Source organism: Schistocerca serialis, chromosome 6 (assembly GCF_023864345.2).
Source record: "Schistocerca serialis cubense isolate TAMUIC-IGC-003099 chromosome 6, iqSchSeri2.2, whole genome shotgun sequence".
Taxonomy (NCBI): Eukaryota; Metazoa; Arthropoda; class Insecta; order Orthoptera; family Acrididae; genus Schistocerca; species Schistocerca serialis.
In genome coordinates, this window is record NC_064643.1 from 375,866,374 (window position 1) to 375,880,283 (window position 13,910).

General features: G+C 41.4%; 1 protein-coding gene across 1 annotated transcript in view; it reads right to left on the reverse strand.

The window, feature by feature from the left end:
* Positions 1–3,633: 3,633 nt before the first annotated feature.
* The window catches only part of LOC126483870 (uncharacterized), a 55,673-nt gene continuing 45,396 nt past the window's right edge, over positions 3,634–13,910 (reverse strand). Inside the window, exon 4 of the mRNA XM_050107106.1 lies at positions 3,634–4,250. Coding sequence (XP_049963063.1) covers positions 3,756–4,250 — 495 coding nt within the window. The 3' untranslated portion in view covers positions 3,634–3,755. The remainder of the gene's footprint in view (positions 4,251–13,910) is intronic.

A 13,910-nucleotide genomic window follows, 5' to 3' on the forward strand; every position in this document is an offset into this window, starting at 1 on the left:
CACACATTTCGATCTCCTGAAATACAGGTCCTACGAACTAATGTTTGGGAAACTGAACAGTAGAAGGGGGAGAAAAGCAGACATGGCAGGAACAACCCAAATCAGTAACAAAATTAAAATGAAGAAACATGATGTAATAGACTTTTAAGAAAGGTGACAGTATATTAGCATGGCAAGGTCTCCTGAATACAAGAGGAAATACTGACAAGCCAAAATGCTGACAACTGGTGTACCAGAGACACACATGGGCTATGAAACAACTGAAAAACCAGCAGTAGTGACAACATACATGAAAAGAATGAGTGCTGTTGAAAGAGCCAAACATTACATTGCTGCCTACATTTTACTTAAGAAATTGGGAAAGCATTTTCCTGGTTACTAGAATTGTGTGTAGTAGGAGTAAACCATTTAATGTGTTTGCGCTACCAATACAGGACAAAAACTGCTTATCCTATAGGTTAAGTAGGAATGAACTGTTTGCTATTTCTCTAGAAGATAGGGATTCTGTTATTAGTTGTGGCTGAAAGTATTGTTATTCTTCTCTCTTTGTTTTCCTAATGACTGTGTATGGTTCTGTCTGCAATAAAGTTTAGTGAAACAAAGACAATAGTGCTGATTGAATTTCATTGTCAGATGATGGTTCACTGGTGCATGCAACTCCCTGAAGGTCAGCAAGTACACTCAAGAAACGACAAATGACACACCATGAAGAAATTATCCAAAGGGTATGGAAAATGGAAGGGGTGATGTATATGTGTCGTACAGACAAACCGATGATTACAATTTCCTAAAAATTGGACGATTTATTCAAAAGAAAAGAACTCACAAATTGCACAAGTTAATATTATTTTGGCCCTTATGCTAGCAGTTATTTGGTTTGTACTGGTTGATAGAGTTGTTTGATGTTCTGAGGCATATCATATCATATCAGAATTTGTCCAATTGGTATGTTAGATCACCAAAATCCCAGGCTGGTTGATGGGCCCTGCCGATAATGCTCCAAACATTCTCAATTGGGGAGAGGTCTGATGACCTTGCTAGCCAAGATAGGGTTACGCAAGCATGAAGACAAGCTGTAGAAACTCTCGACGTGTGTCGACGGGCACTATGTTGTTGAAATGGAAGCACAGGAGGCTCGCCATCCAGGGCAACAAAACGAAGCATGGAATATCGTTGATGTACTGCTGTGCCGCAGGGGTGCCACAGGTGACACCAAAGGGGTTCTACTATGACCATCCCTCATCAATTTTCGGATCTGGTCCACAGCTCCATGATTGGGGATCACAGCAGCCATTGTGATGATTATGTTGCATGAAACTGTCACTAGCACTGCCATTGTAGTGTGTGACAGGTGGGTACTGAGAAACCTGATACCCAAAGAGAGAATTTATTTTTATGAACAATTTTGCAACTCTGGTTGTTTCTATATAAAAAAATTTAGCTTTTACTTACTTGCAGGTCTGGAAGAACAGACACTGTTAATGATACACTGCTGTACGAAATACTTCAAAATTTATTCGCTGACTGAATTTCTTGATATCAGCTGTATATTTATAAATCTACTATTCAATAGTGACACGTGAAAATTTGTGTCAGACTGTGACTGGAGCCCAGATTTCCCAATTACCTTGAGTGGTTGCCTTCACCACTTCAGCTATTTGTGCTTGTGGAGGGGTGACATTCAGGTACAGAGCCACATTATTTCAGTGTGTCACTTTACAGCTCCAACATTAAATGTTTTAATTCAAAAATACTAGAATAATATTTCCAGATCAGAATTATGAGTTGAGAACCTTTAGTTGCTTAGTTTTAGCTCCTATTCACATGTTGTATTCCATTCAGCATACCCAGTTTTTAATACAGTAATTTATTTGTTCTTATAATGGAGGATGGGGAAAATATTTCATTCACAAAAAAAAAAAAGAGAATTTGCTTTTATGTGCAATATGAATCCATGGGCACTAAGCTCCAGCTGCAAACATGGACAAATACCTTTGAAAGATTTAAAGTAATATGCCACAGTAATGTGGCAGTGTGATCATCTGATCTGGTGAGACACACGGTCTTGTGTGACACACTACATGAAAACCTTTAAACTCAATGTTCATTTCACATATTCAACATATATCACTATGACCTTAAAACAAATTTTTCCCTATTACTTTGATCCTGTAACATAGGATTCTGCCTTCAGTATAGCTTACAGCCGTAGGCAATATTACCAGGACTGTTAAGAACAGAGCTGACACTGGAGGATTGGAAACTATTGCAAGCCATATATGTTAAAGTGAATGCAAAATTTACCTGGTTACTCACAGGAAGCTACCAGTCATTGCAAATAATGTTAATAGGCAATCTCCAGGATATAAATTTCCATTCCCATGTGTATCTTTCTTGCAAAAGTGACGTCGTACAGATGCAGTGAGATGTCCACTTCATGCAAGTATGGAAAAAACAGTCTCCAACAGTCATGGTCATCATAAACATGCCAGCCGGAGTGGCCGAGTGGTTCTAGGCACTTCAGTCTGGAACCGCGCGACCGCTACGGTCGCAGGTTCGAATCCTGCCTCAAGCATGGATGTGTGTGATGTCCATAGGTTAGTTAGGTTTAAGTAGTTCTAAGTTCTAGGGGACTGATGACCTCAGAAGTTAAGTCCCATAGTGCTCAGAGCCATCATAAACACCTATTACTAGCTACATATGCCTTATTTCTCATCTAAATATGACTGCCAGGTTGGACCTTAACCTGGATCTTTTGTCTTCTTCACATGCATATCGTGCACAATTCATCTCTTTAGTTGAAGTTCCTGTAATTAACAATGCTGACTGCTGCATGCATAGTGATGGATGTTTCACCACCAGGTAAGGCCAAGCCACAGCATCAGATGAGAGACTATGCTGTGGCAGCCGGTGGACACACAGTGTTTGGCATAAGGCTCTGCTGTGGTCTGGTGGCAGTCAACTTATTAAAAATTACGTTTTTCATATCTTTTCCTCCTTAATCAAATCTTGAAATTAAGCTTTAAGAAACTGCTGAAGTTCAATATATATGAAAAACCCTTACCACAAAATAGTAAGAAACAACTACACACATTCTAAATATCTAATAATAGCATTCATAACATAATTTACGACAGTGTTAGATCTCTTCACAGACTCAATTGGGACTCAGCCCTGCCCATAAAATTTCTCTGTAATGGTAAGAGTACTAATTAGTGAATTAATAAATACTGAACACAGTAATTAAAGCATACAGATTTGTGGTCCACATGGTATACTTGCATTAATACACCATGGGAACAAGAATGAGTCAATATCACTATAATGGTCTGGATTTAACAAAAATCAATCTAATTCTGTGGCACCAGAGTTTTCATTTTTCCACAACATTAATAACAATTTTTCTAGAGCAACTACTTTACAATCAATAAAAAGTTATGCACGAACAGCAGTTCACGGGTCCAGCGATAAGGATGGCAGAGACATTGAGTCACAAAGTAACAGTTTACACCCTCTTAAATCATCTCTGGTATACAAGAAACATGTGTTCATGACATGGAAACATATTCTGTACCAATAATTATACAAGCCATCAACCTCTGCAAACAGTGACATGGGCTAAAGAAATGACAATTCATAAAATTATAATTTACTGTTCCTCTCAAAAAATGTTACATTAAATCGACAGTAAACAACATACTGTACATGTACTCTGGATGTATCAATAGTTACATTCACATATTTCAAGACAACAATTAGTCCATGTTGGCTAACAGAGATCCAGTGACCAAAACAGCCTGCCTTCTTTGGAACAATAGTGCCTTCAGTACACAGAAGGAACCAACAGAAAGCAGTGCTACAACCAGCAGCAGCATAGCTTCCCATCCATAGGCATCAGTGACACAGCCAACCAGGGGACCTTCCAGTACTGCTCCCAGGCTCCCAAAACCATTTACAAGACCAGCCACAGCGGCACCAGCTCCTCTGCCATCACGTTCACCAGCAGCTACTGCGAGTGAGCCTCCCAAAAGGGCATCAGGTCCACAGATGCATGCTCCTGCCAGCAGCAACAGCATAGCATTGTACAGGGGACCCCATGCTGCAGTTACAAGGAACAGGATGAAGGCCAGTGCACTAACCACCACTGCTAGCCACGTGTGAAAGAGAGAGCTGTGACGATCTGCAGCTAGTCCCAGCAAAGCACTTCCAACAACACCGCCAGCATCGAATACTGCTGACAAGATGCCTACCTGCAGAAGAAACAGAAAAAATTGTAACAGCTCACTTTATTTGTACGACATTAAAACTCACTGAAAAATGTAATGGAAAGGTCTCAAGAAATTTGTCAAGAAAACATTGTTTCTTTTGAATGGCCAACAAACTCAGCAAGTGGTGACATGAAAGTTAACACATGTAAATGCTCCAGTCTCTTAAAAAATACATATCAACCCCCTTAACGATTTTTTGCTTTTCAAATTATGTTCCAAAAAATAATATTTTTTTATTAATGGAAAACATCCTATAAATAATGACATTACATATAGACACAAAGACAGTTTTTAAATATCAAAATAATGAGCTACAAAATTTTTGAAGATCACCAATAATAAAATATCAAGTATATTCGCTCACTGGACTTCATCTAACATATCCTGAAACTTGAAGTCATTTTGTAATTTCTGTGTAGCTAACCGTGTATTTAAATCTTGAAGGGGCTGGCTGGAGCACAGTGAATGTATTTATCTCTCAGCACTGGCCAGCACTTTTAACACAACTGATGAAATATCATTACTTTCAGTCTAGAATGTAATAATTTTACATTCTTCTTCACTTCCTGAGCCACTAAATTCAATGTCCAACCCAGGATCACTATAGCCATTCTTTTTTGAAAGCCTTGCCTAAACAACAACACAGGAAAGAGTCAAAACATGCATTTTGTTCTCGAGTATCCAAAGCTGCACACAGTAAATATGATGCCTAGTGGCAACCACCTCAACCATAACACAATAGCCGGTCTACAAATGTAGTACCAGATGTTAGCTTGTGGCCAAAAACTTAACTATCAGTGCCGAAACAAATGAAGTGGGGTTCTATTTTTTCAAAGATTGTTTTCTAAGCTACCCAAGTATACTAGCAATTTTAAGCTTCCATCAAAATAATAAAAATGAGATAACTGGTGTTTTAAGTTAAGGGGTTAAATCACAAGTAATGGCCTGGATCATGGTCATCGATGGCATGCAAAACTGATCTGTGTACAATGTGCTGCATGCGTGCGATCCAAGGCTTGGCCTGTCTCAGCACTACTTGGTAAGTCTCAATTTTGCTTGGTCCTTCTCAGAAGCACTCTGTGAACGGCGACATTCCACATACCAATGCACTGTTGCATTTCTTATCAGTATGACATTCTTCACTTCGGCAGAGTCATGGTCTCAGCACTGTTTACCTTTGCTATTTGTTTGTGGTACAGATAAAGTTGAGAGGTCCAGTGGCTGACTGCACAAAAAGAGGAAGTCAAGCAATCTAACGTCACAAGCTTTAAAAATGAATTGGAATGACAGTAGAGAAACATGAGAATTCTCTTTTATGTAGTTGCTTAACAGGTACAACAAATTTGCTATGGAACAATGTTACAATATCATGCAGAAAGGATTTAAAGATATAGTTGATGATGGATGAGAAAAAAAATTATAACAATAGACAGATTTCTGCAGAATTCCTTGTTCTATACGTCAAAAAGCACTTCGTACTAAGTTTGCAGGCATGGAGCAAATGATGAAACTGGGGGTATGAATAGTAAATTAAACTGTCATTCGCTACAGTTTGATGGAATTGAACAGAGTATGGAGACTTTAAATATTACTGAAAAGTACGTTGATTACGTAAAGGGATATGCCTAGATTTATTTCTCAATTTAAAACCAGCTATTGTTAAATTTCTGAAGGAAAAAGGAAAGCAGGAACAGAAACCAGAGCATTTGGAATGGATTGCAGACCTTGCAAAGTGGATTTGACAGCGCACAGTCCACAGTAGGTGAGAAACAATTTATTTCTGATTGTATGGTGATGTATTTAAAAAGAAAATTGCATCATAGAAGGAACATATTCTGACACACACACACACACACACACACACACACACACACACACACACACAAAAACAAACAAACGCTGTCCATTTCGTAAAAGACAACGCAAATTTTCACAAAATCACCTTGAGATTGAAAGAATTACAAGGACAATTTTCTAAGCATTTTGAGGACAATGCCAGTCACACATCTGTTTTTGAGACTGATTCCTGTTTCAGGTGAAAATACCCCCGTGCATGTGCAGATGGAACTGGAAGCCATGATTATGTGGTAACACGTGACAAAACTCCGCAAAATTGTCTCGATGCTGACAGTTTATACCAGATAAAAATTTTATTATGTCTTCCGGGTGCCAAAAATGATGACTGAAGACTGAAAATTTGTTTTTGTGATTTATCTTGTTGAGAAATGTGAAACCAGACCACTTGCAAGCCATCCAACCTTCATGTGCACCCACATTGTCAATGTGGGGTATTTGTAATTTCTTCCTCTGCCCCTCCTACCACTCAAGACAGCATGGTGCGGTAGTGGGGGAATTGTGTACCCAAGGGACAGAGATTCGCACACATACGACGGAACTGAATGTGCACAGAATTCTTGCCGTCTATGGGCTAGGTGGTGATAAAGAGTTTAATGTATGTGACATAGACCAATGTAAGCACTAGTGGAAGTTTCTTTGATCTTACACAACAGGAACAGACTTATCCTCACATTCTCTGCCACTGGTGTGAAAATTCTTTATTACTACTATGCCTGAAATAGTGATCTACATTCTACTTCTCTCTCCCTACATTTCTGCGTAATGTAAGTCAAGGATCATGTAAGGTATTGTTTCATTTGTTGATTCCCAGTGCATCTGCCAGGAATAACTGACAAATCAGTATTCTGTAACATACAATGCCATTGTGATTCATGTAGGATCCCTAGTCATTTGTTGGAGCCTTTGGAATTTGTAGTTTGTGCTGGAGAACATCTGTGATTCCAGTCGTGGTACGAAGTAGGACGTGGCTATATATCTGAACATGGGGTTTCTGCAGGTAAATTATTAAGAGTAAGCAAAATGGCATTTGCCATCAAAATTAATTATAGTTTCCAAGTCAAAATAGGCACCCTCCGTGGTGTCCTTACCTTATCATGGTGGTGGAGCTTGTGTGGTCAAGTGGTCCTAAGAGCTAGGCTGGGGGTAGCTTCGCTTCTAGTAGGGTCTCCCACACCAGATAGGCCAAAGGTGGTGATCCAGACTAAAAGGGACAACCTGGTCCTCCAGGTTGGGGGTTGGGCGTGGGGGCCAACACCCCCACATCGTAAAAAAGATGATCATTACAAAACACCAAGAAATAGCCTCGAATTCGGTATGGAACCATGGAAATGACCCCAGGTCAAAGCTTAATGCCAGGTGGTCACGGAAGAAACAGAGTGAAGTGTGGCACTTTGGAATGTAAAAACACTATTCTCACCTGGAAATGAAACCAATAGAGAAAAGAAGTAAGAGCAGGGGATGGTTTAATGATAGGTGTAGAGATGCAGTCACCAAGAGAAAAGCAGCGAAACTGTTACAGCGTACAAATGAACAGGATGAAAGAACAAGGTTGGGATACGTGGAAGAAGCTAGAGACGCAACAAGACAAGTCCTTCGAACAGAAAAGTGAGAGTTCACAGACAGTAAAATAAAACTGGCAGAAGAAGACCAGATAGCAGGAAATACAAGAGACTTTACAGGACAGTCAGGTTCTTCAAGAAAGGATACAATCCAAGGATTGAAGTGATCAGAGGTCAAGGAGGACAGATAATCACAGATGAAATAAAAGCTATGGAGGAACGCAAAAACTACTTCGAAAACCTCCTGAATGTGGATGTAAACACCCAACAGAAAATGAAGAAGAGGAATCATATAGAGAAAACAGAGATACTGTACCACTAGAGGAGTATGAACTACCAAGCATGGAAGAAGTAAGAGCGACCATAAAACTTCTGGAAGGAGTCTGTCATATGCCCTATACTGAAGAAAGGAGACTCAATGAGATGTAGCAACTATAGAGGAATCACACAACTATGTACAGCTTATAAGATCTTGGGATTTCAACAAGTAGGTTTCAGAAATGGAAAGTCAACTGTACACCATTTAAATACAATATGGCAAGTGCTAGTAAAGAGCTGGGAATTCCGCAAAAATGTTCACTGCCTTTTTGTGGACTTCCAAAACGCATATGATAATGTGAATAGACAAGCAATAGGGCAAGAACTCGAAAGGGCTCAAGTTCCCAGAAAACTCGTGAAACACACAGATATGCACCCAGGAGACAACATGTATGGTGAAAGTGGATTGGAGTGTGACAAGGAGACTGCCTCTCCCCTCTTCTGTTTAACCTGGTACTGGAGAGAGCCCTGAGAGAAGTAGCAAGCTTAGAGACAGGAATGCAGCTGGGAAGAATCAGCACCCTGGCCTATGCAGATCATGTAGTTTTAATAGCAGAGAAAGAGCAAGACCTGGTTCTGATGACAAGAACATTAATGGAAGAGGCAATGAGAGCAAGCCTGGAGTTGAATATGGATAACACAAAATACCACTTAGCAGAGAAAATGACAGATCCCTGAAGGTGGAGGTCAAAGTCTTTGAAAGGGTAAAAGACTTTAAATATCTTGGGGCTATACTCGGTGAAAGTAACAAGATAGTTCAGGAAATTACAGCACAAATACAAGCAGGAAACAGGTCAAGATTTGCTCTGGGAAATCTGTTAAAGTCCTGGCTTCTATTGAGATCCTCAAAGACCAAGATATACAAGACAATAATACAACCTGTACTCCTATATGGAGCAGACACCTGGACCATCACCCAAAAGACGGAAAGAAAACTCCTGACATTTGAGAATGCCGTTCTCGGACAGATTTTTGAGCCAGCGAAGGATGGAGATGAATGGAGGAAAAGAAAGAAGACTGAAGTGGTATAGACACGTAATATGTCGAGAACGCCAGATCATGAGGCAAATAGTGGAGGAAGATGTTAGAGGCAAAAGACCATGGGGAAGACAATGACTCCGATGGATTGATCAGGTCAAAGAGGATATGAGTACACTGGGGCTGTCTGAAGAAGCATACATGGACCGAGGATGCTGGAGGAGGCTGATTGGTGAGGCCAAAGACCGAATGCAGCTTGCGTGGCCAATGCTGTATGTATGTAAGTAAGTAAGTAAGTAAGTAAATCTAGGCAGAGAATGTAGGAGTAGAACTGGAAATGACCATGTATATTTAGGTGTTTGGTTGGATGGTTGGACAGGAGGAGAGGGGGTTAAGGGTCTTAATGGAAGCTCATCATGCTCTCATTCAAGGGATTGCCCATCTGCAGTTAGGAACATCAGCCACCAGAAATTTGATCAAATTTCTACAGTACGCAGGAGCGGTAAAAAGCAGGTTTTGAAAGCAATATTGATGCCAGAAATGAGCAATTGCATGAGTGACGAAAGACATCACTCTGGCCAGTCCCAGAGAGCAGACGAGTTCTGGGTCAGGATGAACTACAGAATGATGAAAGAAATCCATTCATTTTCAAAGGAGAATATTGGAGGCCATGGGAAAGTGTCCAAGTAAATGTCCTTCGGAAGGTTCCTTGGAGCTAGTGTGCAGCAAAGGCTACAAATTTGGAGCTTTACCAAATACAGAAGTTGTCGGCATACAGAGTGGGGGTAACTAACGGTTTGACAGAGGTCATTAGCCCATTAATGGCGACAATGAAGGGTGTAACGCTCAGCACTGAGTCCTGAGGGATGCCATTCTATTGGACTCAAGGGAGCTGATTACCAAATATAACTTGAAATGATTGGTGGGATAAAAACTGGCAAATAAAAATCAGTTGGAGGGTAAGTAAAATATGATGTTGCGAGGCAGTGTTATATGAAGACAGCAACAAAATGTTGGCATTTAGGAAAATGCCAGTCAGACTGCGAAAGCCATCTTAACCAGATAGTCAGTTGTAGATCATCAGCACTTATAGAGGGACAAAAGGTGCTAAATTCAAGAACTGAGCACAATTGTTAGCCTACCTTCAATTCAAGCATTTTGCACAGCAGGTTTGAGATGCTAATCAGTCAGCAGCTACTGATATATGACACACTTTTGCTCATTTAAGGACTGCAATGTTGACAATATCTCTCCACTGCGAAAGGGAAACACCTTCTGGCCAAATGCAGTTGAAGGCCCTGAGTAAACAGAGACTGAGATGCACTCAGTTGCTTGGTCATTTGATTATGAATTGCATCAGGGTCTGCGTGCGTATTATGACGCGAGTCATGAGACTGATGCACTTACCAGCCAGTAAATGTTTCATTACATAATTCAAGGTTACTGTGCCAGGGGTTGATAACCTGCGAAGTGGGCCACAACAACTTCAGAAAACTTATGCATATGTAGAAATACCACCAAGAAGGAGGGGACTGAATAGTTGCTGATCCTTGGCAGCCCATTAGACTACAGAGTTCAGTTCACATCTGGGATCAAGATGTAAACCTTTGCAAGGAAGAGACAAAACACTCCTTTTTACTGTCTTTAATTAGGTAGTGAGCATTTAGACCAAGCCACCTAAAACTGATGAGGTCAGTTGTGAAGGATGTTGCTCAAGATGTTGAGGGTCCTGTAGAAAGGAGGATAAAAGTTCCAGCAACAGAGACATCTTCAACAAGGGATGAAGGTGATGGCAGAGGTATACAATTGCCAGAGATTCCAAGTGGCAATTGCTCTATTGGGTGGCGACAAAGAAGTGACAGTATTACTGGAAAGATACTGTCATCACAAAGATCATCAATTAATGACCATTGTAGTGAAGCCACGAGATTGGGTGAAGAGATCATAAGGTCAAAAGCCAAAATGGTACTACGGGCAGCACTAAAATGGATGGGATTACAATAATTGAAGACACACAGATCAAAATCTGAAAGAAGCTGGTCAATAAGAAGGTCCCTACTGGTACTCTCCCACGAGGGACGGAGTGCACTGAATTCCGCTAATGGGAAAAACAGGAGAGAGTTGTCAGATTAAAATGAACAAATCAAGTTAAGTAAGTGTCAGGCCTGGGTGTAAGTAAATGGCACACTCAGTGATCACTGGAGTCATATGCATTAGTAGTGTTTGCTGTTTCAAATATGGTATGAAGAGGAATCCACGCACTGACAATACCTGTGTGAACCAATGTACAGATCCCTCCAGATGCTCTCTCGTGGCGACTATGGCTCCAACAGAATGCAGGGTAACCTTGAAGTCTTAGAATGGTTATCAGTGAAACGCATTTGTTGGAGAGCAACAAAGAACAGACTATGATTCTGAGTCTCACACAAAGTAAAACCTGAACATAAGGACGGATGAATACTTCGCTGTCTCCTTATTGTCTGGCACACCTAAACATACAAAGTGGACCCATTGCCTACCTAAGAGTTTGCAAAATTCTCAATCCATCTGCAGTGTTTTGTTTTGTGCTGTTTTGTTTTATTTTAGGTCAAACGCACCTATAACACTAAAATGAAAAAGGAGTTAAAAAAGTGCCTACATGTTAATCCCAATTGATGGAAGGAAGAGGGTTAAGAAAAAGGACTACTAGTTAGAGAAAAGTCCACAAAACATGCTGTAGAGGCAATGGAGGCATCCAACTAAAAGTTAAATGTCCTTTGCCACATTGTCACAACGGATAAAGAGTAAAACGTAAAGAGTAAAAAACAGCCCACGTGTTGTTCGCTAAAACGGCCAATAACTCAAACAGCAAACATACATGTGCATTCAGTCAGGAAATGGCGAACCGTCAGAGGTTGATGACATTGAGCACACAGTAGTGGGAGACAACCACCTAACAAACAGCAATGGCTAAAATGGCAGCACCCAATATGCAACCTAACTAAAAAGATCTTGCAACAAGACGGCCTAGAGGAGGTTGGCCAACCCGCTGGGAGAGGTTTAATACCTTGAAAGAAGACAAGCGGTGATGCCAAAGTGACACCACCACCTACTGACAGATGGCAACATCGGGAGAAATGGAAGAACTAGCGGGATGAGGTAGGCGGACTGCAGTCCTGGCAGCAGCAGCAGCCTTGTTTCACGTGAGCCTGACCAGGGACCTGCATTAACATCACAGTGGCTACCTCAAGAATGAGCAACTGGAATCTTTCTTGGACCATAGCACTTGCACTAAGGGATGGATTGTGCATAGCACACTGATGCTCTGACGGACACAGAGCGAATCGGATCAATGACAGAAATGAAAAGCCTGCGTTACCAGATGTACTGCATGGCCTGATACAGGCCAAAGTGCCCTGCACTGAGCAGTGTCCTGCATTCTGGAAGTGGATTCCGTCTGTGTCGAATGCACACTTGACACCACAGTCGAGAGCCATCAGTGACACAAAGGTACTATTGGTAAGTTCGGTGCGACGGTTGAGAAACTTACAGGAATAGATCAAATTTGGAGTAGTTTCCTTAGGAAGCAAATGACATCCAGGGTGAACACAGACTGCCACACAAATCCAATGGTGAAGGGTTCCACCCATGGGGAAAGTTGCAGGTAGCATGCAATTACGCTGCCAGGGCAATAGCCGAAAGTAAACTCCAGGAGGTAGCAGAGAAGAAGAACACACCCCATACTGGCAGTCAAATGAGTCATCAAAAAAGCCATAGGATGGGTGACCGGGCTTGGCAGACAAACAGCATGCATTTCTGCTGAGGAGAACATCACGCCAATATAATCATGGTAGCTCGGCAGCTTCTGCGTAGAAACACTCAACTGAGCTAGTGTAAAAGGCACCAGTAGCCAAATGAATTTCACAATGGTGGATTGTATTTAGACTGTGTAAGATGGACCGATGCATAAATGAAACACCCATTGTCTAGTTTCAAACGGACAAGGGATTGGTACATATGGAGGAGGGTGGTCTGATCTGTTCTGCAGGAACATGTAGGACACTGAGGGACCGGGTACAGCAGATGGGCGGTAAGACACATGGAATGATCAAAAAAGTTTTCTATCCAGCATGAGCCCCTTGAATCTGGTAGTTTCAGGGAACAGAAGAGCAACAGCACCCATGATGTAAAGCACCACTCCTGGAGAGACTTTTGCGGAGACCTACAATAGACCACAAAGTCATCAACGAAAAGAGCTGGAGATGCTCAGAAGAAGATAGGCCATAATACAGTTAATGACTGTAGCAAAGAGGATGACACTCAGGATGGAGCCCAAGGCACCCGTTTTCCTGGATAAAAGTGTCTGCCAAGGCAGAACGCGAACTTACCTTGAAAACTTGGTCTTTTAAAAATTCCTGAAGGAACTGAGGCAGGCCGCCTCGGAAGCCCATGTGCAGAGAGTACTGGGGATACCAGTCAGCCAGCATGTGTCACAGGCTTTCTCCTAATCAAATAGCACAGCCACAGTCTGGTATTTCCACAGAAAACCGTTAATGACATGTGTTGGCAAAGTGACATGATAGTGAACTGCAGAACGGCGTGCATGAAATCCACATTGTGCAGTGGTTAGTAAATTGTGAGACTTGAGCCACCATACCAGCTGGGCATGAATCATACATTCCATCACCCTGCAAACACAGCTGGTGAGAGAAATGGGGCACTAGCTAGAAGGAAGGTATTTGTCCTTAGCAGGATTATGAATGGGTATCACAGTGGCTTCACCCCAGCATCTGGGAAACTTGCCATCTGCCCAGATGCAATTGTATTTATGAAGTAGAAAGTGTTTGCCTGCAGGAGACAGGTGCTTCAACATCTGAATGTGTTCATCATCTGACTCTGGGGGGATCATCGGGATGATGCGAGAGTATTCACAATTCTGAGAGGAGAAAGT